The sequence below is a fragment of the Grampus griseus genome (genome assembly GCF_964374135.1).
Source record: "Grampus griseus genome assembly, chromosome: 15".
Classification (NCBI taxonomy): domain Eukaryota; kingdom Metazoa; phylum Chordata; class Mammalia; order Artiodactyla; family Delphinidae; genus Grampus; species Grampus griseus.
The window spans coordinates 79,805,531-79,826,379 of NC_139009.1; the positions used below are offsets into that span (position 1 = coordinate 79,805,531).

The 20,849-nt window shown below is 62.4% G+C and overlaps 2 protein-coding genes across 2 annotated transcripts in view; both read right to left on the reverse strand.

The window, feature by feature from the left end:
* Positions 1 to 87: 87 nt before the first annotated feature.
* On the reverse strand, positions 88 to 10,079 carry SEMA4C (semaphorin 4C). The gene is made up of 15 exons (XM_082672791.1): positions 10,009 to 10,079; positions 7,856 to 8,004; positions 6,225 to 6,373; positions 5,836 to 5,898; positions 5,591 to 5,689; positions 5,419 to 5,515; positions 5,180 to 5,296; positions 4,931 to 5,082; positions 4,659 to 4,834; positions 4,241 to 4,385; positions 3,918 to 4,140; positions 3,690 to 3,802; positions 1,890 to 2,047; positions 1,731 to 1,801; positions 88 to 1,603 (listed from the first exon to the last, which is right to left on the reverse strand). The coding sequence occupies exons 2-15, from the start codon at positions 7,962 to 7,964 to the stop codon at positions 774 to 776; spliced, it is 2,502 nt and encodes an 833-aa protein (XP_082528917.1). The 5' UTR covers positions 7,965 to 8,004; positions 10,009 to 10,079; the 3' UTR covers positions 88 to 773.
* Positions 10,080 to 14,850: 4,771 nt separating this feature from the next.
* The window catches only part of FAM178B (family with sequence similarity 178 member B), an 81,615-nt gene continuing 75,616 nt past the window's right edge, over positions 14,851 to 20,849 (reverse strand). Inside the window, exons 13-15 of the mRNA XM_082672346.1 lie at positions 16,999 to 17,076; positions 16,540 to 16,692; positions 14,851 to 15,192 (exon numbers count right to left, since the gene is read on the reverse strand). Of these exons, the coding sequence (XP_082528472.1) occupies positions 15,160 to 15,192; positions 16,540 to 16,692; positions 16,999 to 17,076 (264 nt within the window). The 3' untranslated portion in view covers positions 14,851 to 15,159. The remainder of the gene's footprint in view (positions 15,193 to 16,539; positions 16,693 to 16,998; positions 17,077 to 20,849) is intronic.

Here is a 20,849-nt window from a genome sequence, read left to right on the forward strand (position 1 = left end):
GATGTGCCCCGTCCACAGCATGCCCGCCCTCTCCTCCCCTCCCCCTCCCCCTCCCCCCACACCACCTTTCCCAGCCCCGCCAGGGAGGACAAGTATAAAATACCACTGAATCCCAGGGCCAAGCGGGAGGCCCCTCCCACCCTTCCCCCAAACACACAGGAGGCTCCATCTCCCCCCCCCACCCTGAAAACATTCACAGCCCTGGGAGTACGACCAGGCCCACCCCAGAGCCCTGGACTTCCCCAGAGGGGCACAGCACCCTGCCCAGCCCACCCCCGTATGTACATGGCTGCCCCCCAACTGGGGACAGGCGGGGGTAGGAGAGGCAAAGTGATACAACCCCTTCCCCTTCATAGCTTCAGTGACCCACCAGGAGGACCCCAGGCCAAGGGAAGACTTGACAGAAACAGGAAGACTGTGTCACACACCCACACACACATACGTGCACACGTCCACAGACACACATGTATGTACACAAACACACCCACGTCTCCAACTTCCGCCTTGAAAGGTTTTGGCTGCTGGGGTCCCGTGCGTCTGTGATTCACAGCCCCTCACAGAGGAGGAAGGTGCCCTCTGTTGTGAGGCTGGTGCCCCGGTGAGCCACACCAAGTGGCAGTGCCCGTGCTGAGAGAGCAGGTCCTCATGGCCGGGCGGTGCCAGGCAGGGTCCGTCCGGGGCAGAGCAGGTGCCCGTGCCATGTCCCTGAGGTAGCTGGTGCCTGTGCAAAGTAGGAGCCGCGCCTCCCACGCCGCCCCGCCGGAGGGGGACCCTCACACCGAGGACTCCTCGGGGTTGGAGTCCGGCAGCTGCTGGCGCTGCTGCAGTTTGCGTCTCAGCTCGTCGGCGAGCTCGGGCAGCGGGTGCCCGAGGCTGCCCCGGTCCTCCCCTCCCAGCTGTAAGCGCACGTATCCGTTGGCATTGGAGTTCCGCCCGCCCCCCAGGTGGAGCCGAGTTGGAGAAGGCAGGGGCTGGCCGGGGATGCCAGGAGGCGGCGAGGGGGGCCCGCCGCCGGGCTGGCACCGGGCGTGTCCAGGAACGATCTTGAGGGAGCCGTCCGAGTAGTAGTAGCCCACGGGGTCCCAGAGTTTCTCGTCCGTCTCGGGGCCGGGCCGGAAGGGGGGACTGGTGGGCTCCTTGGGCAGCTCCAGAGGGTACACCAGGGTCCTCTCGGCTGCCTTGGCGCCCTTCTCCAGCTCCTCCCGCAGCCGCCGGCGCAGGGACAGAACCAGCAGCAGCAGCACAAGGCACACGGCCCCCAGGGCCACCACGGCCAGCCACACCAGCCCCAGGCTCTCCAGGGGGGCCCGGGCCTCCAGGGTCACTGACGGGCCCGCCACCACTGCTACCAGGTAGCCTTCGGCAGCCAGCCGGGCCCCCTGCTCCTCCGAGAAGCAGTGGTAGGCCCCGGCGTGGCGGGGCTGGGCGGCCATCACCACCAGGGCCTGCAGCCGGGCGTCGTAGAGGAAGGAGCCGGGCTGCTCTGCAGGCAGCTCCCGGCCCCCAAAGGTCCAGCGGGCATGGGCGAGGTTGGAGGAGAGGCGGCAGGGCAGCACCAGGTCTGTGCCTGCCACCACCGTGATGTTTTTGGGCGTGAGCCTGACTGCAACGGCAGAGAAAGCAGAGCAGAGAGTCAGTGCAGGAAACCCAGGCCGGGGGGCGGATGCAGACACTTCAGCTCTGGCCCAAGGCCCACCGCCCTGGGAGGGGGACTAAAAAAGACAGCTCACCTTTCTTACTGCCCCGGAAGTTACAGATGCTTGAGGTGTCTGAGACTGTCACGTGCTGGATCAGCAGGGACCTGGTGGGGGAAGCAGAGGCCATCAGCGTCCCAGCTCTAGCCCCCCTCCCCTCCCTGCTGGTCCCAGCACGCGCAGAGCCCCACTCACCCGGAGTGGCCGCCCACGGCCGTGCAGCGGCTGGTGTTGACGCTCCAGGCGCAGTAGGGGTCCCGAGCGAGCACGCAGTCAGCGCAGGAGCGGTACTTCACGCAGTCGGCCAGGGGCAGCTGGACCAGCTGGGAGCGGGAGCCCGCAAAGAGCAGCTTCTGCCAGAGAAGCACAGGAGGGGGGTGAGCCAGGCCCGGACACGGCCTGGGGGCGGCTCAGACCTTGGCCAGGGGGCACAAGGGGCCCAAAAGAGAAAGGGGGCTGCGCTCAAGTCCTGAGGAGGGAAATCTGAGGACTGAGAATGCACGGAGGGCTTACTGCAGGCCAAACGCAATCCTAAGCATCTTACAGATGTGACCTTATTAGAAAGGAACAGCGAACCTGTGAGGCCGAGAAATGTAATCTCACACACACACACACACACACACACACACCCCTACACACACACATCCCTACAAACACACCTCCTACACACACACACACCCCTACACACACATACCTACACACACACCCCTACACACACACACCCCCTACACACACACCCCTACACACACACACCCCTACACACACACACCCCCTACACACACACCTCCTACACACCCCTACACACACACACCTCCTACACACACACCCCTACACACACACACACATCCCTACACACACACCCCTACACACACACCCCCTACACACACACACCCTACACACACACACCTCCTACACACACACCCCTACACACACACACATCCCTACACACACACACCCCTACACACACACCCCTACACACACACCCCTACACACACATACCCCTACACACACACACACACACACCCTACACACACACACACACCCCTACACACACACACACCCCTACACACACACACACACACACACACACACTCACTCACTCACTCACTCACTCCAGGACAGTATAAATAGCGCAGGAAGTTCAGTTTCCGCAGGGCCCGTCAGCCTCACAATAGCACCAGCAGAGCATAAGGCGTTTTCCTCTGTTTGAATGGTGATTGCCAATTTGTGTGTTTCTTCAACCACAGACTTTGTTTCTGCCATTATTCCACGTTCTGGAGAAACAACCTGAGCCGCCACCACAGGTGGTGAAAGGCGCGCGCGGGAAGGTGCCACAGGTTCGCCAGAAGAGAGCAGAGCAAGAGCAGAAGTGAGAGCAGCACTTCGGGGAACGGCTGAAGCCGCCGGAGGCAGGGGGCAGGGCTGGAGGGCAACGGGGCCGGTCGGCAAGGCGACGTCACGAACCGACACAGCACAAGGCCGGGCCAACAGTGGCACCGGCAGAGAAGAGGCACAGCGCAACCCCGAGGGGCCTGAAGAGAGCGCACAGAGCAGCTGCCACGGCCCCGTTCTGGGAACGCAGCCCCGCCAGGACCAGGCTATATATGAAACATAACGCCCGGCCGCCAGGACCAGGCTATATAGAAAACATAACGCCCGGCCGCCAGGACCAGGCTATATAGAAAACATAACGCCAGGCTGCCAGGACCAGGCTATATAGAAAACATAACGCCCGGCCGCCAGGACCAGGCTATATAGAAAACATAACGCCAGGCTGCCAGGACCAGGCTATATAGAAAACATAACGCCCGGCCGCCAGGACCAGGCTATATAGAAAACATAACGCCCGCAGAGCGCGGATTCCGTTAGCGCTCTCATTCCTGGGACCCGCCCCAAGCTACCCGAGGTGGCTCAGGCATCTCCCCACCCCTGTACCGGCCAAGCACACGACCAGGGGTGGCCTGGGGACAGTGGTGGGTGGGGCCTGATTACTACCTTGCTCCGGGACAGGACCAGGCTTTCCACTGGCTCCTGGTCAAACACCTGCAGCTCCTCAATCAGGTGGACCCAGGGCCCCAGGCTCACGGCCTTGAGCAGCCAGCCATCTCCTGTGGGGGGGTGGGGGAGGACAGGTGTAAAGAAAAGAGCAAGAGGCTCTCCCCGCGGGGGGCACACAGGCCTCCGCCCAGTCCCCAGCGGCCTTGCCGCGCCCCCTGGGCCCACCTGTGCCGATGAACAGCACTGTACAGGTGGCTCCATCGAGCCCCGTGACCCGGTCGGCCACCAGCTGGGTGAAGTTGGCGTCTTTCTTCACCAGCAGGGGCCGGCCCCACCGAGGCCCCACCTGCTCCTCCATCAGCGGGTGCTTCTTGATGAAGTTGAGGGTGTTGTCGGGCAGCTCCAGGGAACTGGTGTAGCCGTGGCGCCGGTGCCAGTTGTTGATGCACTGGGGGCGGGGGAGAGGGGGGAGAGGAGGGAGCCATCAGCCCGGCGGGAAGGGCACTGGCGAGGAGGACACAAGCGCGCCCCTGCCCCGGATGACTCACCGAGCCGGGCCGCGGGCTGGGTACCGGGTCGGTGTAGCGGCCCCACTTTTGGGCTTGCTCATGGTACTCCTTGTAGGGCCCCTCGAACACCCTCTGGATCTCTTCCAACTTGTACTCACAGACTGCTGACAGGTCCATGTCGCCCCTGTCACAGCAAGGGAGGGACCCCCAGGGTCAGGCCTGGGGCGACCACAGCTCCGGGCGTGCAGCGGGAAGGCAGGGCCCAAGCACAAGAAGGTCACGGGCCCACGTGATGCGACGGCGGCTCCAAGTGCCACCGGGCACAGAGCACGGCCCGCCTCCCGCGGGGGGCTTTGCAAAGGGGCCAGGCGCCTGGACGTCCCCCGGGGCCTGTCCCTGTCAGACCCAGCCTGCGGACCCGCTCCTCCCCACCCCCAAGGGCTCCCAGCCAACTCACCACCGCGCCCGAAAAACCCCGAAGAAGGTGGTGTTGTGCCAGGAGGTGTCCTGCAGGGTATGCAGAGCCTGCAGCTGGTTGAAGTAGAGCTGCCAGTCAGGCGCGGAGCACACCAGCCGCGCCTTCAGGAACGTGGTCCACTTCCTCTGCAGCGTCCGCGCGCCCCCCACGTCACCCTGGGGGACAGCGAGGGGACACTGCCGGTCAGCCCCGCCGGGCTCCCGGGGCCGTCCGCCGCGCTCCCGGGGCCGCCCGCCGCGGGGCGTCTGTACCTTGCAGACTCGGGCCACGCGAGCCACCACCTGCTCGGCGTAGCAGTCGTATTCCACGGCGCGCTCGCTGAAGAAGAAGTACACCTTGTCGTCGTCCCCCGTGAAGCTGCCCAAGCTCTCCGGGATGTAGGCGGAGCCCACGAAATGCGGTTCTGCGGGAAGGGGAGGAGGGTCAGCCCGGGCGCTGGGCCCTCGCGGCGCTTCCCACCCACGGCTGCCCGGTTGGCTGGCCGGCTCCTTGGGGCTCACCGTTGAGCCAGAAGGCCAGGTACTCCGTCTTCATGGCGTGGTGCGGCCCCATGATCCGCAGGATGACAGGCTCCGTGCCCAGGAAGTTGTTGAGCGTGGCCGAGTACAGCTCCCCGTCTACGGGAGACAGGGGGTCAGCCGGACCAGAAGCGAGGTGCAGTTGCACTCAGGCCACACAGCCCCGGACTGGGAACAAGTCCTGGGGGAACCCCCCAACCTGCAGCGGGACAGCCACTCACCCACAAGGAGGCCGGTGTGGCCCTTAACTGGGTCATAGGGACACTTCCCCTTGCCATCTTCGAACTCGCCACGCTCCAGGGTGAAGGTGAGCATGTCCTAGGGGAAGGGAAGAGGCGATGAGAAGGCGACGGGGATCGGTCGAGGGGGCTGGGGGAGGGGAGCGGCACTCACAATGTAGGTGCACTTGGGCTGGAAGGCGTAGGTACCACAGACATAGAGGTGGGATGCGTTATACGGCTGCAGGAAGCGGATGAAGTTGAAACACTCCGTCTGGGGAGAGAGAGGCGTCAGTTAAAGTATGAGGGCCCCGGACATGGGGACACAAGGACCCAGACCAGCACTGGGTCAAAGGGGGCTCTGGGGAAAGAGTGTGCACCATGCCCCCCGCCCCTGCCAGCAGTGTCCCAAGCGCCCACCTGGTTACTCTTCCCTTTCTGGGTGCACTCCGCCTTCTTCTCAGCTGGCGCCTCCCATGAGATCTGGGGGCAGGGAGGGGACACGTCAGCAATGTCACAGGTACATACTGAGCATGTGCTACTAGCAGGGCCCATGGCAGCAACGTGGGGAAGCCAAGTGAGAAGACACGGTCCCCACTCTCTGGGAGCTTATTCCAGCAGAGGTCAGAAGCCCCAGCTGCCCCAACGCAGTGGACCCAGTAAGTGCTGCAGACTCGGGGGAAGCAACATGCTCACCGAGGAGAATGGGGTGGGGGGCAGCTGAGCCGAGGGGACAGCCTGGCCAAGCGAAGCCCCTCCGGGTCCTGCCTCTCTCACCCCCGCGTGCCTCCCGCTCCCCCACCTCTCACCACTCCCTGCAGCTCCAGAGCCTCCACGCTGAAGGCAAACAGGGCCTCCCGGGCCCCTACGTACAGGAGCCCGGTCTGCTCGGTCAAGGTCAGCGTCAGAAAGTCCTGGATGCCCGTCTGGGAGAAGCGCCGCACCACCGTGGCCAGCTCTGCAGGGACAAGGCCAGAAAGAGCAGGGATGGGGTGAGTGGACCTTCCTGGGACTCTGGGAGGCCCCCCACCCCCAAATCAGCCCTCCTCTATGCGATGGTCACCCCTGGTCCCCACATTAGAGCTAGCACCCCACAGGCAGATGCCAGCCAAGCCCCCTGACTGGTAGTAAAGGGCATTTTCTGAACAGGCTTTTGGCTCTGACAGCTCCACCCAGGCCTCCCTGGCCTTTCCCAGCCGGGGCGGAGGCAAATCTGGGCTGGGGAGGAGGAAGGAAGGATATCTCAGCCACAGCTTCCGGTCAGAGGAAGCCATCAGACCGACGGCTCTCACTCTCAGGGTCAGCAGCACTCCCCCCTCCCAGCTTCCTCAGCTGCTGCTTCCTTCTTTGCTCTGCTGCCTGCTGCCCTCACCAGGGTCCAGCCAGGCCCTGGACCCTGATCCAGTAGGGTAGGACGGACAGAAGTTGTGAGCACTCCTTTGACTTAGGAAACCCTTCCCTCCAGTGAGACCCAAATCCGGGCTGTTAGGGATACAAGCACAGCCGGCTATGGGCTGAGGAGGGACGGCAGGAGATGGAATCGGGCTGGGAGGCCAGGCCAGGCAGGTCAGCGGAAACCAGAAGCTGGGGACCAGAGATGGCGCTGAAGCCTCAGGGCTGGGAAGCCCTGTTGCCATCCGCCAAGCAGTGCGCTATGGTATTCGCGTAGTCACAGGGTTCCTACGTCAGCCCCCAGAACAGCTGCCGACCTGTCCTCAGGGTCCCTCTGAACCAGCCTCACTCTTTGGAGACAACGACGGGCCCAGACACAGGCCGGCAAGGGAAGGCTTCGTTAGCATGGAGAGGAGCCTGTGGGAGGTGAGCTCATCCTGGGCCCCCAGAGCAAACAGATGATACAAACACCTGACATCACCTCCGCAGACAGGTGTGTGAGCACAGAAGGGCTGTCAGGTCTGCCGTCCCCCCATGCGAGCACGTGCATGCGTGCGCACCCCCCCCACTCTAGGGCCACCAGACAGCAGAGTGTCAGGGCAGCAGAGGGACGTCTATTGTATCAGGGTTGCTAAGGGGGCTCCTGGGGGCAGAGAGCTGGAAAGACTTGGGTGCAGGCAGTGACACCCTTCACCTCATGCCCATCCTGACCCAGGTTTCTCTCTTTAGGCTCTCAGTGCTCGCGATAATTCCAGAAGTGAGGCATGGGGAGAGTAATGCAGAATGGTCACTCTCTCTTGTATAACAGGGGCAGCTGAGCCAGGTCCTAAGTGTCAGGAGGGATCCTCTAGGTCCTGGCCTGGACTACCAGTTCTGGGTCCCTAGGGCCACTCACTCACATTCCTCAGTAAGCTGTGTCACATACATCAGTGGGCCTTGAGCCCGACTGCAGAATACGGCTGGCACGTCCTAGAGGGCAATTCCTTAGCACCCCTCTTCCCCCAGGAGTCCCTCCTGGCCTCCCGCTCCCCGCCCTCCAGGCACTCACCCCCAGAAGATACCGTCTTCCGGGGCACCAGGTTCCACCACACCTCAGCCCCAATGCCCAGGCCCCACAGTCCCACTGCCAGCAGCCAGACGGCCCAGTGCATGGCCATGGCACACGCCCTGGCGCTTAGCTCCAGGCCAGCTGCCCTGCTGGGGGAAAAGAAAGGGTCAGAATCACAGCCAGAGAAAACAGACCGGAAGGGGGCCCACACAAGCCGTACCAGGAGGCACCGACAGGACAGAAGACCAGATCCATCCTCCCCAGGACTCCCCCGTGCCCCAGGCCTTGGAGCAGAGACCTAGTCCCCTCCGACACCTGGCCTCAGCCTCTACAGCCTCCAAAGGGACCATGGGGTCTCCCTGGGGGGAGGGAGAGAGCTAAGTCAGCTGCAAGAGCGGACACTTGGACACTCGGACAACCTCCGGGCCCTCCCCGACTCCTTCTCTTCAACAGGAAGTCGTTTAAGAAAATAAAAAGGGGACCCCCCCTCCCCGCCTCAGGCCTGATAGATTCGAAAGATTTCTTAAAATAACCTCTGGAGGCAGGACCTGGCTCTACTGGGGCTCCAGCCAGCTCCAAGACCTAATTCTGAGACGCAAACCCCTCAGCAGGGTGATAAGCATGCGGTGGGGCAGGAGGTTGGAAAAGACCCCCAGGGAGGACTCGGCGCATCAGGCCTGCGGGGGTCCCGGCCCCAGCCTCTTGCCTCCCCCAGCGCAGACAATGGCCGGGCAGAGCCCCAAACCCCGTTCCACATCACAGGGCTGAAGTGGGTCCGGGAGCTGGAGGGGCCCCGCTTCCCGAGGCCCCTTTGTTGCCCAAGAAGGAAGGCAGGAAGTGGGTGGGATGGGCGTGGAAATGACCGGGGCCTCATCCTGTTCCTCGCACAGGATCCTAGGACACACCAGCCCTAGGGCTGAGGGGCGGCGGAACAACGGAGCCGGCTCCGGTCTCATCAGGGATCTCCCGGCAGCGCGTTCAGGCGGGGGCTGGGGGGAAGTGAGGACCCGGTGGGGAGCGCCAGGGGGGTTCCTCCTGGACCGCGGAGGGCGCCCCGAGCAGGGCCGGCGCCTGCTGCGCTCTCCCGGGGTCTTGACGAACCTTCCCAACTCAGAGATCGCGCCCCCAGGACCCCGGCCAGGGCAGGCCATCTGGATTAATTTCCACTGCTCCAGCCCTCCAATGCCGGGAACAGAGACAAAGAAGCTGGGTCTATGCTCACCCCAAAACAAAGGGTCCCCGCCAAGACCCCGTCCCGGGTCCCCCCCCGCCCCCCCGGATTCTCCCCTCCCCCAGCTTCGGGGATTTGAAGGCAAACAAAGCGGCGGCGCTGGGAGCGTGGCGGAGCCCGGCCTGCGGACGCCCCCTGTCGGCCCAGTAACCCAGCGCGGGAAGGGCGGGGGGGGGCGCAGGAGATGCGTTCACCACCACCCCCGTCCCCCAACACACCCCCAGCCCTCCCTCGGCCCCTTACCCCAGGCCCGGGCCGGACCCCGCGGCGCGCTCCAAGGCTCTGCCGCCACAGCTCCTCCCCGGAGCAGCCCCGGAGGTGGGGGTGTGTAGAGGGGTGCGGGCTCCTGGCGGCGCGCCCCCCACCCTTGCCCACCCAGAGCGGCGGGCCGCGGACGGCGCCCCCGCGGCTGCAGGGCTAGCGCTCCAGCCGGGGACTGGGCGGCGCGGCTCAGGAGCCTGGCTTTCCAGGACAGCCCGCCTCCCCAGCGGAGCGGGCGCGCGGCCGGGGGGCCGCGGCAGGGAAATCCGATCCCACAACATCGGCCTCCGTCCAAGCCCGCCCCAAACTTTCCGTCGGGGGTGGGGGAGCCAGGGGCAGTTCGGGGGCCTGGAGAAGATCCCGGCCGCGGACCGGACTGCACGAGGGACCCCCGCTCCCTGAGCCCCGCTGCCCCTGACCAGTCCGCGCCTCCGGACCCTGTGGCGGCGGGCGCCGCTCTCCCTGCTCCCCAGCCCCCGCCAAGCAGCCCGCGGGGGGCGCAGAAAGGCGCTCGGGCGGACAGCTGTCCCCGCCGCCGCCCCTCCCTGAGCCCCCAGACCCCGTCCCTCGCGCGTGCGGTGTCCCCCGCCCGAGTCGGGGGACAAAGCGGCGACCCCGGAGCCCCCTGGCTCCGATCCCAAGCAAACCTGGCCTCACTCACCTCTTCTTCGCGGCTTGAATCCCTGGGCGCCGCCCTCGCGTTCGGCTCCGACCACGGTCCGCCCCTGCCCGCGCGCCGCCGCCGCCCGCGCGCGCCCGCCCGCCCAGCTCCGCTGCCCCTCTGCCACCGCCCCTCGGCCCGGCTCGGCTCGGCGCCCCTGGGCTCGGGCTCCCCGCGCCACCGCGGCGGGCGCCGGCTCTTTCTCCGCCGCGGCCGCGGCTCTCCGCCCCCTCCCCCCTGACGTCAGGCGGGGGGGCTCGACGGAGGTCGGGGGCGGGCCGCGAAGGCCCGCCCCGGAGGGGGCTGCGACCCGCCGCGACCCGCACGCCTACCCGCTCCCCGCCCGGGGGCTCGGACCCCCGCCCCTCCCCGTGCCCTGCCGCCCCCGCCTTGCAGCCGCGAGCTGCGCCACCGCGCCGGGAGGTGGGGCGGGGGAGGGACTCCTGGCCCTGGCACTGGGGAGTCGGACTCACCGGGTCTTTCCGAAGTGTCCCCCAAGGCCAACCGCGCAGGCTGGGCGGCCGGGCTCGGGAATGGGGCTAAGGGGATCCCCACGCTGATGTTACTGGAACTAAGGCGTGCGGGCCACTTCAGGGCGAGTATCCGAGGCTTCTTTTCGGGGCGGACCAGAGTGGTCTGTCTTTTGGCCCCCAATTCTTCTCCGTTTCTTGGCCCCAACTCCCACTGACCCCTGCGACCAGACTGGAACGGGCCTCACCAGCCAGTAAGACCCCCCAAGTCTCCCCGAGACCTTCTGCCCCTTGTTTCTCACGCTCCAGGCGGAGGGACCTGCTCAGCGCCCCCCGGCCAGCTCCCAGCGAAGACAACCCTGGACTCCGATTGCACAGAGCCTACCCTCAGGAAATGACTCCTTCTGGTGCCCCTGGAAGACTGAATAACAAGTGACATGAGCCCTGATGTTCAGACGAAAGGGTTCTGAGGGGAGCCACGCTGGAGGAGAACTGGCATCTTCCGAACCGCCAGCCTCCGCCCACAGCCGCTCCTAGAAGTAACTTGTAGCCCCGGCCTCCTGGGCGGTGCTGGGGTGTCCTCCTTGCCAGCTGGTTTCTCGGAGCTGGGCAGGTGGACAGAGGAACCCCAGGCAGGCCAGCCCACCGGGACCCGGAGACAGATGCCACCTCCTGGCTAGGGGCAAAGGGCAGAGGTGAAGAGACTGGAGGCCCTGAGGCTGCGGTGGTGACTTTATGCCTGGTGCAGTCCTGGAGGGGAGGGACACTTTAGGGCCCCGTCAGCAGATCTGGATTATAAATCAGTCCCGATGGGAGGTTTTGTTCTGGGTTAAAACTTGGCATCAGGAAAGTGGAGACCAGAAGAGTCGTGGAGATAATTGGGAAAAGCAGCCCAGTTTGGATTCAGTAACAATTGGGTCTTTGCTGGTATACATAAAGGCCCCTTCTCCCGCGCTGGCCAAAGCCACATTTCCCAGCTCCTTTCCACCAGAAAAAAAAAAAAAAAAAAAGAAAGAAAAGCTGTGGCCTTGGAGATGCTGGAGATAGGGGGCAAGCCAGTTAATTAGCATGGGGTGGGCAGGGAAGGCTTTGCTTCAGCTGACAGGGAGGAAGATGAGTGACCCCCCTCTTCCTGTCAGACCCTGCGTCTATTTATGTGGTTGTAAATCAATAGGCAGGTACCCCTCACATTTGTTCTGTGCTTCACACTCTGCAACTTGCCTTCACTCTGCCCTCATGACCACCCTTTCCAAAGTAGGTATTGTTTCTCCCATTCCATAGATGAAATGAGTCTCAGAAAGGTTACGCATCCTGCCCAAACTCACACAGATAATGAGCAAGGTCAGAATGTTAAATCAGGCCTTAGGACTCCTGATCCCGTCTTTCCACTAAGTCACAGGGTATCCTGATAACTTTTAGGCCACAAACACTCCATTTCCTGCTGTTTTTCCTCACCTTCACCTCCCACCCACCTCTAGGTGTGACGGTTACCAGGCTGAGACCTGAGCTCCTAGCCCCACCTGCAAGACGGCCCTAGTGGAAAGTCTCAGCAGGTGGTTTGGTTTCACTGGCTGTGACCGTCTTCTGTAGCTCAAGGCCGGCTGCTCGGTTCCTGCTAACAGACTCCGGAGCCCTTCCCTCCCAAACGCTCCTCAAAGTTAAGGCTGCAGCTTGCCTGCTCCCCTCTTCCACCTTCACTCATTTTCTGCTGCATTCTCTTCCTTTCCGGCGCTGGCCTTTTCCGTGGGTGGGTGGGTAGGGGATAAAGTTTCCTGCATGACTACTTGCTCATGATTCATACTTTAAAATAAAAGCACAACTGGTCAAAAAAGAGGATTCCTGGGTCTTAAATTAAGAAGAAAAAAAGTTACTAATACCGGGGGAAAAAAAAAAAAAGCCTTGTGTATAGGTATGTCAAGCCTCCTCAGGGCCTGTCTATCATATTCTATGGAAGGTATCCACTTTTCAGGCCTTAGGCCTTGACAGACCCTCTTACTTTCCCCATTTGTTCAACCACGTGTGGCCAAGAAAAGGCAGATGTGCTAAATGCCCCCCGAGTTTCTCTGAGGACCCACTGGCAGCTCAGTCCGGCCCCTAGAGATGGACCCAAGAGTCTTCTCTGGAAAGCAAGGCCCCCCTCACTCCCACACCTTGGTCATGCACCATGGTACCCCTCCTGTGAACTCCAGCTCTCCTGAGGCTGCTTTCTGAGGGGGGGTGAGGGGTCACAGTGGGGTTCTGTAGTCAACACTGTCTGGCCAACTTCCAAGGGAGTCAGGAGCTGCTGTCACCCCACAGGGGGGAAATGAAAAAGCCTGGGTCAGCCACCCTTCAGGGGCCTGAGGGCCTGGAGACCGAGGGGAGTGGGGACATAGGAAAAGGACTTCCTCTCTCCACTTCCTCCTAAAGGAGAGTTATCAAAGCCGTCCACCTGGGAAGCCTTTCCCTTCCAGCCCCTCCCTACCACCCTCGCCAAAGGAAGCAGGAGAACATCCGTCATCACAGCCCCGGATGCTGCCTTTCCAGTGGCTTCCACCAGGATATCCCTCAGCCTTTCCCCAGGGGCTTAGGGATCTGGAAAGCATATGTGGCGAAGTTGCCAGCATCACTGTGGAACTCTTGGCCTAGAGGCTGGCTCTCTAACTGGTCCCGGACTGGTTTTAGAAGATCTGGTCAGCTCCCAGCCAGTTCCAGCGGGGGCCCATTACACGTCCCGGGGGACGCCGTACGCCCTTGGGTGACCTCAAAGTGCTCACCTCTGCTCAGGTTACAGGGAGGCCTCTGGAGGGCCTGAGCTGCCACCAACACCTCCTCTCTCCCCGGCATCTATTTCTCTCCTGGGGGTGAGTGTCTCCGGGAGCTGGGGCGGAGGGGGGCAGTGCATGAGAACCGGGCCTGGGCAGGAGGGCTCCAGAGCCTGCAACGCTGGACAGCTCGAACCCTTGCTCAGAGCCCAGCAGGGGCGGCTTCGAGAATTGGAAACTCCCTGCTTCAGACTCTCAGGGCTCCCTACTCCCTCTCTGCCCTTGGCTGCGAGAACGAAGAAAGGAAATTTCAAAGGTGATTTCCAGGTTTCCAGAGCAAACTGAAGAGCCGGGGATCAGGGGCAGGGGCGGCCCTGAGGGAGGGTGAAGGTGGTGGCTCGGCACAGCTCTGCTATCGGAGGATCTCAGGCCTACCTGATGCCGCTGGGGCCTCAGGGGTGCCCTGGCCAAGGGGGCCTGTGATGTGGCCAGGAACAGAAACCAGAACTCTCAGGCAAGCCGCCTGGGCCTCCAAGCCTCCCTGGCAGAGAGCTTCTTCCACCTCTCACCTGGCGAAGGAAGAGAGGCAGGGAGACGTGGTGCCCGGCCCTCGGCCGTGTGCTCGTGCTCTCTGAATTATACATCTGCCTTGGCTCCCAGCACTCTGGGGACCCAGCGAGAGCCTCCAAAACAGGCCCAGGAAGAGATGGGCTACACTTCGGGGCTGCAAATAGAGGCACTTGGCCTGAAGGTCCTTTATGTGGGGGGAGTTTCCTACTTAACCTGCCTTACTCTGACCCCCGTCGTGTGAAAGAACGAAGGAGAGGGACAAATAAACAGAGAAAGTCACAAGCGCCAGCCATGGTGACCTTCCACTGGCAAATGCTAGGGTGGAGCTGAGGAAGGGGCACAGGCCCAGTGGGCAGGGCTCCTCCTCTGCTACCTCCTATCTACCTCCTGGGGCCCCTGAAAAACACCATCCCAACCCAGAAAGGAGTCAGGAGGGGTCAGGGACTAGCAATGGATTCTCAGGGTTGGACGTGTGGGCAGATCCCCAACGATCTCCTGAGGGTACCAAAGGCTCACTCACTTCTCAAGGGGAGCAGGTCGAAGACGTCCAGCACCCGTTTAGGGATCAGGGCCCACAAAACTGATCTTGGGTAAGGCAGAGGGGAAACAAAAGGTCTTGGGAACGATCTTTCGGCACTGCCCCCCATGCCCAACTCCTAAGTCTGGGAGTGGATTTCAGAGCTCAACAACAAGCTGAATTAAGTGTAATTACAGCCCTGAGCTACCATCTCACTCCGGATCTTCCCCAGTGGCAGCGGGGAGTGGGGAGTCCCGACCGGTCCAAACAAACGTTCCCCATCCTTGCTCCCTGGGTGTCTGACAGCTCTCAGGCCACAGCCAGAACGGCTCCTCCCTGAAGGTTTGCAAACAGCTCTCAGCTGCAGGGGGTGGGGCGGGGCACATGACTCCCTGGGGTGAGAATTCTGCAAAGTATAAGCGAGAAGTCAGGGAACTGGGCGCTGAGCACGGGCCCTCAGTAAGGGACTGAAGGAACTCTTGTAACCAATGATGCTGAAATGAGACTTTAGCGTGCACAGGGAACCCTCACATTAGGGACACACAGAGATGGGAAGGAGGGTGGGGAGGATGGTGGCCGGAGGACCCAGGAAGCCCAGGAAAACCAGAGCTTTGGAGACAAAGGTCTCGGGGAGAGGAGACGGTGGGGAAGGGAAGGAGAGCTGAGAGGTGAGCCAGGCAGCGAGAGGCAGGATCCTCGCCCGGAGGGGGCTCAGGGCAGCGGGGGAGGCAGGTGCTTGGTTCAGCTGGCTGATCCTCCTCTGGTCTCCATCCTTCATGCCTCCAGTTAGCTGGGCCATGTTCTCTTCCTGCCAGGGCCAGGAGCACTGGGCCACCCCTGCCCTGCTCCATTAGATGTCTTCCCAGGGGCTGAAGTACTGGGTCTGTGGCAAAGAGAAAGCAGGGTGTGACGGTCTGGGCCCAGGTAGGGCCCACCGATGTGACGCTCCCTGGCGCTCCAGCATCCCTTGAATTTCCACTAAGGCCTCCTCCGTGCCAGATGCTGAGCCACAAGGCTCCTTGGGGCTGCCAGTCCAGGTGAGGACATGGCAGGTCAACGGGCCACTCGACCACAGCTCTGCCTCCGCTCTCTACTCCCTGTTCACAGGCGCAGGGCGCTGTGAGAGGAAGGTGGGACCTGCCCCCTGGCTCGGCCAGGCCACGGATCACTTTTCCCTCTTTTCATGACAAACACCCTGCTTCTCACCAGAGACCAGTGTGATCTAGTTCCTTAGGGGTTGAGGATGAGGTCTGCTCTCCAGTTTTCTCAGAGACTTGTGAAATCTGAGACCCAAGCCACAGCCTGTGGCTGATGTGTCAGTCCCAGGTCAGAGGTTACGGGGGAAGGACAAGCGGAGGGGAGTCAGAGGAAAGGCAAGTTGGGAGCCCGGGAGCATTGGGAGGGGGGTTGGAGAAAGAGTTTTTACGAGACCCGGCTCATCTGCATCCAGGGCTGGGGGCGAAGGGGTGGGAGGGCTGCCTGCTGGAGGAAGGGACAGAGGCCAGAAGGGAGGCTGCCAGAGCGGGGGCTGCACTGTGCTAAGTGTGCGGGCTCGCGAGTCAGGCTGGTTCTGTGCCCTGGTTCTGATATTTGCACGACCCGGCCTGCATGATGGGGCAAGCTGGTTAACCTCTCAGTGACTCTGGCTAGCTTGTTCATCTGTGAAATGGGATCATAACAATACCTGCCTCATGGAGGTTACGTGGATTCACGTAGAAGAGGATCTTTATTCAATAAACATTAGCTATGAGTATTTACTACCCAGGGAGTCTGAGGGAGTCAGGAGCGTGAGTGCTGCTGCTACAAAAACTGGAGGGACCAGGGCAGCCTGGGCGCATCCCCCCAGCAGAGTGGGAGGCCAGCCTCAGGCCCACAGGACAACTGGGCAGAGGGTGGACAGCTGGTGCCTCTGCTGCCCCTTCCTGGCACAGCTCACGACAGACCGGCCCTGTGGCCCAGGCTCTTCCCTCTCCGGGGTGAAGCTTTTCTTTGCCTTCACCCTGGAGTCGCCTGCGCTGTGCCTCCCTCCCCGCACTCCCACACGGGGCCTCTGACTCTCGATAAGAATGGCGATGGCCCACCGAGGACATGTCTCCCCGCACTGCCCTCTGCCCCCATCTTCCAGCCAGGAACCCGGCAGCTGCAGAGGGGGCGGACACACTGAGGGCTCCAGTCAGCCGCCTGACCACATCCCTCCCTTCCCAAGCCTGGGGGCTGGTGTGGGCACCACCTGGGGCTGGCAGTGGACCAGCAGCTCCTGCCAGCGGATGTAGGTCTGGGCAGCCAGGTCCTTGAGTGTGGTCCAGTGCATGGCCTGGGGGCTCTCCCGGATGTGGGTGCTGATGCAGCGGTCCAACTGCATGCACAGCAGCTGCAGCTCTCCCTGCAGAGGCCGTGGGGGGTGGGGCACAGCCCAGCAGCCACAGTCGGGGAGGGGAGCACAAAATCGGAGAAAGAGGAGGACGGGTCTGAGCGACTGCCCAAAAGTCAGGCAGGAAAGGGAGGGGAGGCACGGGTAACCGGGGGCACGGGTCAGTATCCCTTGGGAAGGCCTGGTGGGTCGCTGGGAGGAGGACGAGGCCGGCTCCCCTAGGCCTGCTTCTTTTTCAGCCTCCCACTCTTCCCAGTTCCTGGCAGCGGGCTGGGCTCCTCCCCCAGGGGCCCCAGCCCAGCCTCCTGGGAGACTCACCCATTGGTCTGGAGTAATGTCCTGGCCGCTGACCACCAGCCCAGCCAGCGTCAGGAGGCTGTGACACAGGTAGCAGACCTGGGGAGAGACAGGCTTCCCTGAGTGCAGCTCCGGCCCAGCCCTGGGCTTCTGCGACAGTGTCTGGGGAGGGGTCTTCAAGGAGGGCCCCGCTCACTCAGAGCTCTGCCCCTGAGGAATGACCGTGCTCCCCCGCCTCAGAAAAAGAAGAAATCTCTGCCTTCCAGAAACCCACACTGTCACCCAGCCCCATCCTGGGGCTCCAGAGGACAAAGCCCGTGGGCGAGAGGGGCCTGTCCACTCTGAGCTCTGCCTGGTGTCTGTGGTCCCCGAGGCCTCTGCTCTGCTCCCTGTGGCACCCACGCCTGTGAGCACTGTGACCAGATGCCACTGTCCACTATATGCGTACACGGGTCCCCCATGGGTGCCCAGCTCAGCCTGGGGGGACACCCCTGCACAGACAGATGTGCAGCTCAGTCCAGACACTCCCACCGTGCTGACCGGAGGAGGCTGGCGAGGGGAGGGGGGCAAAGGGCAGGAGGTCTGGTTGAGCATTCGCCCACCTTACCCACCTACTCATACCCTCGCTCTTGCCCCCTGGACACCAAGGGGTGAAAACAGGACGAAGGCCGATTCTACGTGATCAGAGGCTACGTTAGATCCCGGGGTGCCCTTGGACTCTGCTGGTGCCCATTCATTTATGAGACATTCACCTGCTGTGCAGAGAAAACGAAGTACGGGGAGCACCCACCCCAAAGGCAGGCGAGGCCCCTGCTGTGAAGACAGCCTGCTCCTGGCACTCAGTGGGCATGCCCCTCCCCCACTCGGAGGTGCCTGCTGCTCTGTCCCCTTCAGACTCCTCCTAAGATAGGAAGGGTGGCAGGAAGCACCCCACCATCATGCCTGTGGCAGATAACCAGCCCTGAGGCTGAGCTGGGAGGAGAGGCAGGCTCTAGAGATGGCCAGCAGGGCTCCAGCTTGGTGATAATGGGGTTGGAGCTCAGAGCCAGCCAAGGCTCCCCTGTCCCCCCACTTCCCCTGCCCTTATCATCCTCCCCCTTTAGAGCACCTGGTGGTGCCCCAGAAACGGTCACAGCCTCTTTGCACAGATCCAGCAGCTTCCTTAGGGCAGAAGCTAGAACGGTTTTTGAGGGCATCAGACACTGGAGTGTAGTCTTCTCCAGCTCAAACGCCACGTGCGAAATCCTGAGGCCACAGGCCACCAGCCCCCCTCCTCCAGCAGCACCTGCCCTGCCCAGGACCCAGCCTGTCCTTCAGCACAGCAGCTGAGGCCCACAGGTGGCTGATACCAGAGGCTGGCCGGGTTGGGTGGCATGCCACCTGGCAGTGGGGAAAAGCAGGGGGCCCACTGGGTGTGCCTCCAGGCGGCGCTGCCCTGGGCTGGGGAAGATCCAGCCTCCGTGAGCAGGGTCCACCTGCTGGGTCCCCCTTCCCCAGCCTGGCCTTGCCCTCGGGAGGCTCACGGCATTCGGAACTCCTGAACTCTGCAGTCGTGGCAAACGGCTCTTTCCCGCCGTCCCAACCCCCTAAAGCAGGCTCAAGCCTGTGCACTAGACAGTGTACCTTGACTAAGACACAGCCACACACACTCAGACGTCAGACGGGAAAAGATGCTTCAGGAAGGCGATCATTTGGTTACTGACACTGAATACTGAGCCCCAGCGTTCCCGTGGACCAGGACAAAGGGTCCTTCTGGCTTTTCTGGGGAGGGCGGGGGAGCGGTGGTGGTGTGCAGCTGAGAGGGCTTCAGGGAGGAAGTGACTAAACCAGGTCTCAAAGGAGCCGTAGGATTTGAGGTGAAGGTGGCCCTGTGCGGGTGGGGCACAGCCAAGATTACACCACCAGACAGATCCCGGGCTGATGCAAGAAGCAGAGGCAGGACTCGCCGGGGGGACTGACCGCTGCTGGGGCACGAGCTGGGCTGGAGCGGGGAGAGAGGGGCGCCCTGGGGACTGGGCTGGCAGCAGAGGGACCAGACAGTGGAGGCCACTCCACGCTGCTCTGGAGCAGGGAGCCTGGGTTGTGGAGGACAGACTGGGGGCACTTGGGGGAAGCAGGGGATGGAATCCGTTGGGATGGAATCCACCGAAGTGAAAACGCGGCTCTCAGAAGGATTACACTTCCTCCTTCGTCTTTTTTTTTTTTTTCTCTTTAAGATAATTTCTTTACAATGTGTGTGCTTTACTCATATAATCAGACTATAATGACAAAATTTTTAATTAATTTTAAACCAGACAATGCCAACGATAAACGACTGAGCCCAGGTGGGTCTGGGGTAGGTGCGGGGCAGGGGAGAGGGATGTGACCTTGGGAAGCACCCTCTTCGAGAGAGGGGCATTGAGCAAGCTGATGGAGAGAGGTGGTGGAAGCCAAAGAAAACATCCCAGGGCGATGGAGCCGTCGGTTGGCGGCCGGGAAGGGGGGCCTGTCTGCGGGGTGGGTGTGAAAGCCCGGGAGGGCTGTGGCAGAGGGGAGAGAAGGACCTTTCACCTGTAAACATTCCCCCAGCCGAAGCGGGCGTGGAGGCGCTGGGCCGCAGGCTCAGGTGGAGGCCCTGGCCAGGCCCCCAGCCCCCTGATCTCCCCTCCCCTGCAGAATGTATCTTCCTGGGAGGGGGGCGTGGTGAGGGTGGGCCTGGGATCTGAGGAGTGCCCTGGAGGAAAGCCTGTGCAACGGGGATTTACGGAGAGCAAAGAGCGGCTACGTGTGTACGGGTTTCACAACTTCATTCTTAATGCCGATTCCCATAACTGAATCTGGAGGGAAAATCCCAGGGAAACTATTCTGAATACGTTTGTTTTTTTGGGGGGGGGCTGGGGTGGGGACGAGAATAGCAAGAAGGAAGAGGTAGTTTTGAAGAAGAGCCCTGATAACCACACTGTATAAGCCGATCGTCCAAAGGGCGGGTGAGGGTACATGGGAACCGTGCCCACTACCTGGAAGGAGGGCTGGGAGCATTCTCCCCTCTTTGGGGAAAAGGGCTTCGTTATCAGCAGAGTCGCCCAGACCATTCCTCCCCGCGGTCTCTGCACTGAGAGGAGAGGTGAGAGAGGGTCCTTCCGCTCTCATCCAAACAAAGGGACAGACCGCGGCGCCGGGGACACGCCAGGCTTCTCCTGCACCTCAACCCTCCTCTCCCAGGCCCTGTTTCTGTGAAGGTCAGAGAAGCAAACCATGAGCAGAAACTGGGGCTCTAGCAGGCTGGGGGAGGCTGAACCTGGGTCTCCGTCCTCTGGAAACTTCCTCCGGTGGGGAGGGCAGGGGCTGGCCCAGGAGCCCGGCAGGGCCGGGCGGGAGACTGGGTAGGACGCTCAGTCAACAGCCAGGTGTGAGAGCTGCGTTTCCTGCTCCAGTTGTGCTGTGACCAGTTCCTGAACTCAGCAAGCCCGCTCCTGTCCTGCCGGCACCACAGAAACGTGGGGCTCTGTCTTCTCTTTCAAGATACTGGAAAGGGAGGCTGGAAAGAGGCCAGGCATCAGCGGGGCCAGTGCAAGGTGGCCCTTCCTCCTGTCTGAGGCCCCTTCCAAGTCCCTATGGGCGGGTGGGGGTACGTATGGGTGTAGGGGAGGGTGCCGGGTGGCTTCAGGGTTAGTGAGCAGTGCAGGGGCACACCTTGAGCGGGGGCTATATCCATCCAAGCTTGGGCATCTCGTCTGTAGAACGGGTGCTCCCCAGCTCAGGCCACCCACCCAGCACCTCCCGACTGGGGCGTGAGTGGAGGCTGGGAAGCCCCCAAGGGAAATGGGGCCAGGAAACCTCAGTCCACGACTTGGGGAGAGGCAGAGTCTGAGGCATGGGACGTGCCCGAACCC

Coding starts and splice junctions, on each gene's coding strand:
- SEMA4C (XM_082672791.1), bottom strand. CDS start 7,964: ATGGCCATGCACTGGGCCGTCTGGCTGCTGGCAGTGGGACTGTGGGGC. Junction 5,899..6,224: donor CTCTGGAGCTGCAGGGAGTG/GTGAGAGGTGGG, acceptor CCCTGCCCCCAG/ATCTCATGGGAGGCGCCAGC. Junction 2,048..3,689: donor TGGTCCTGTCCCGGAGCAAG/GTAGTAATCAGG, acceptor CTTCTCTGGCAG/AAGCTGCTCTTTGCGGGCTC.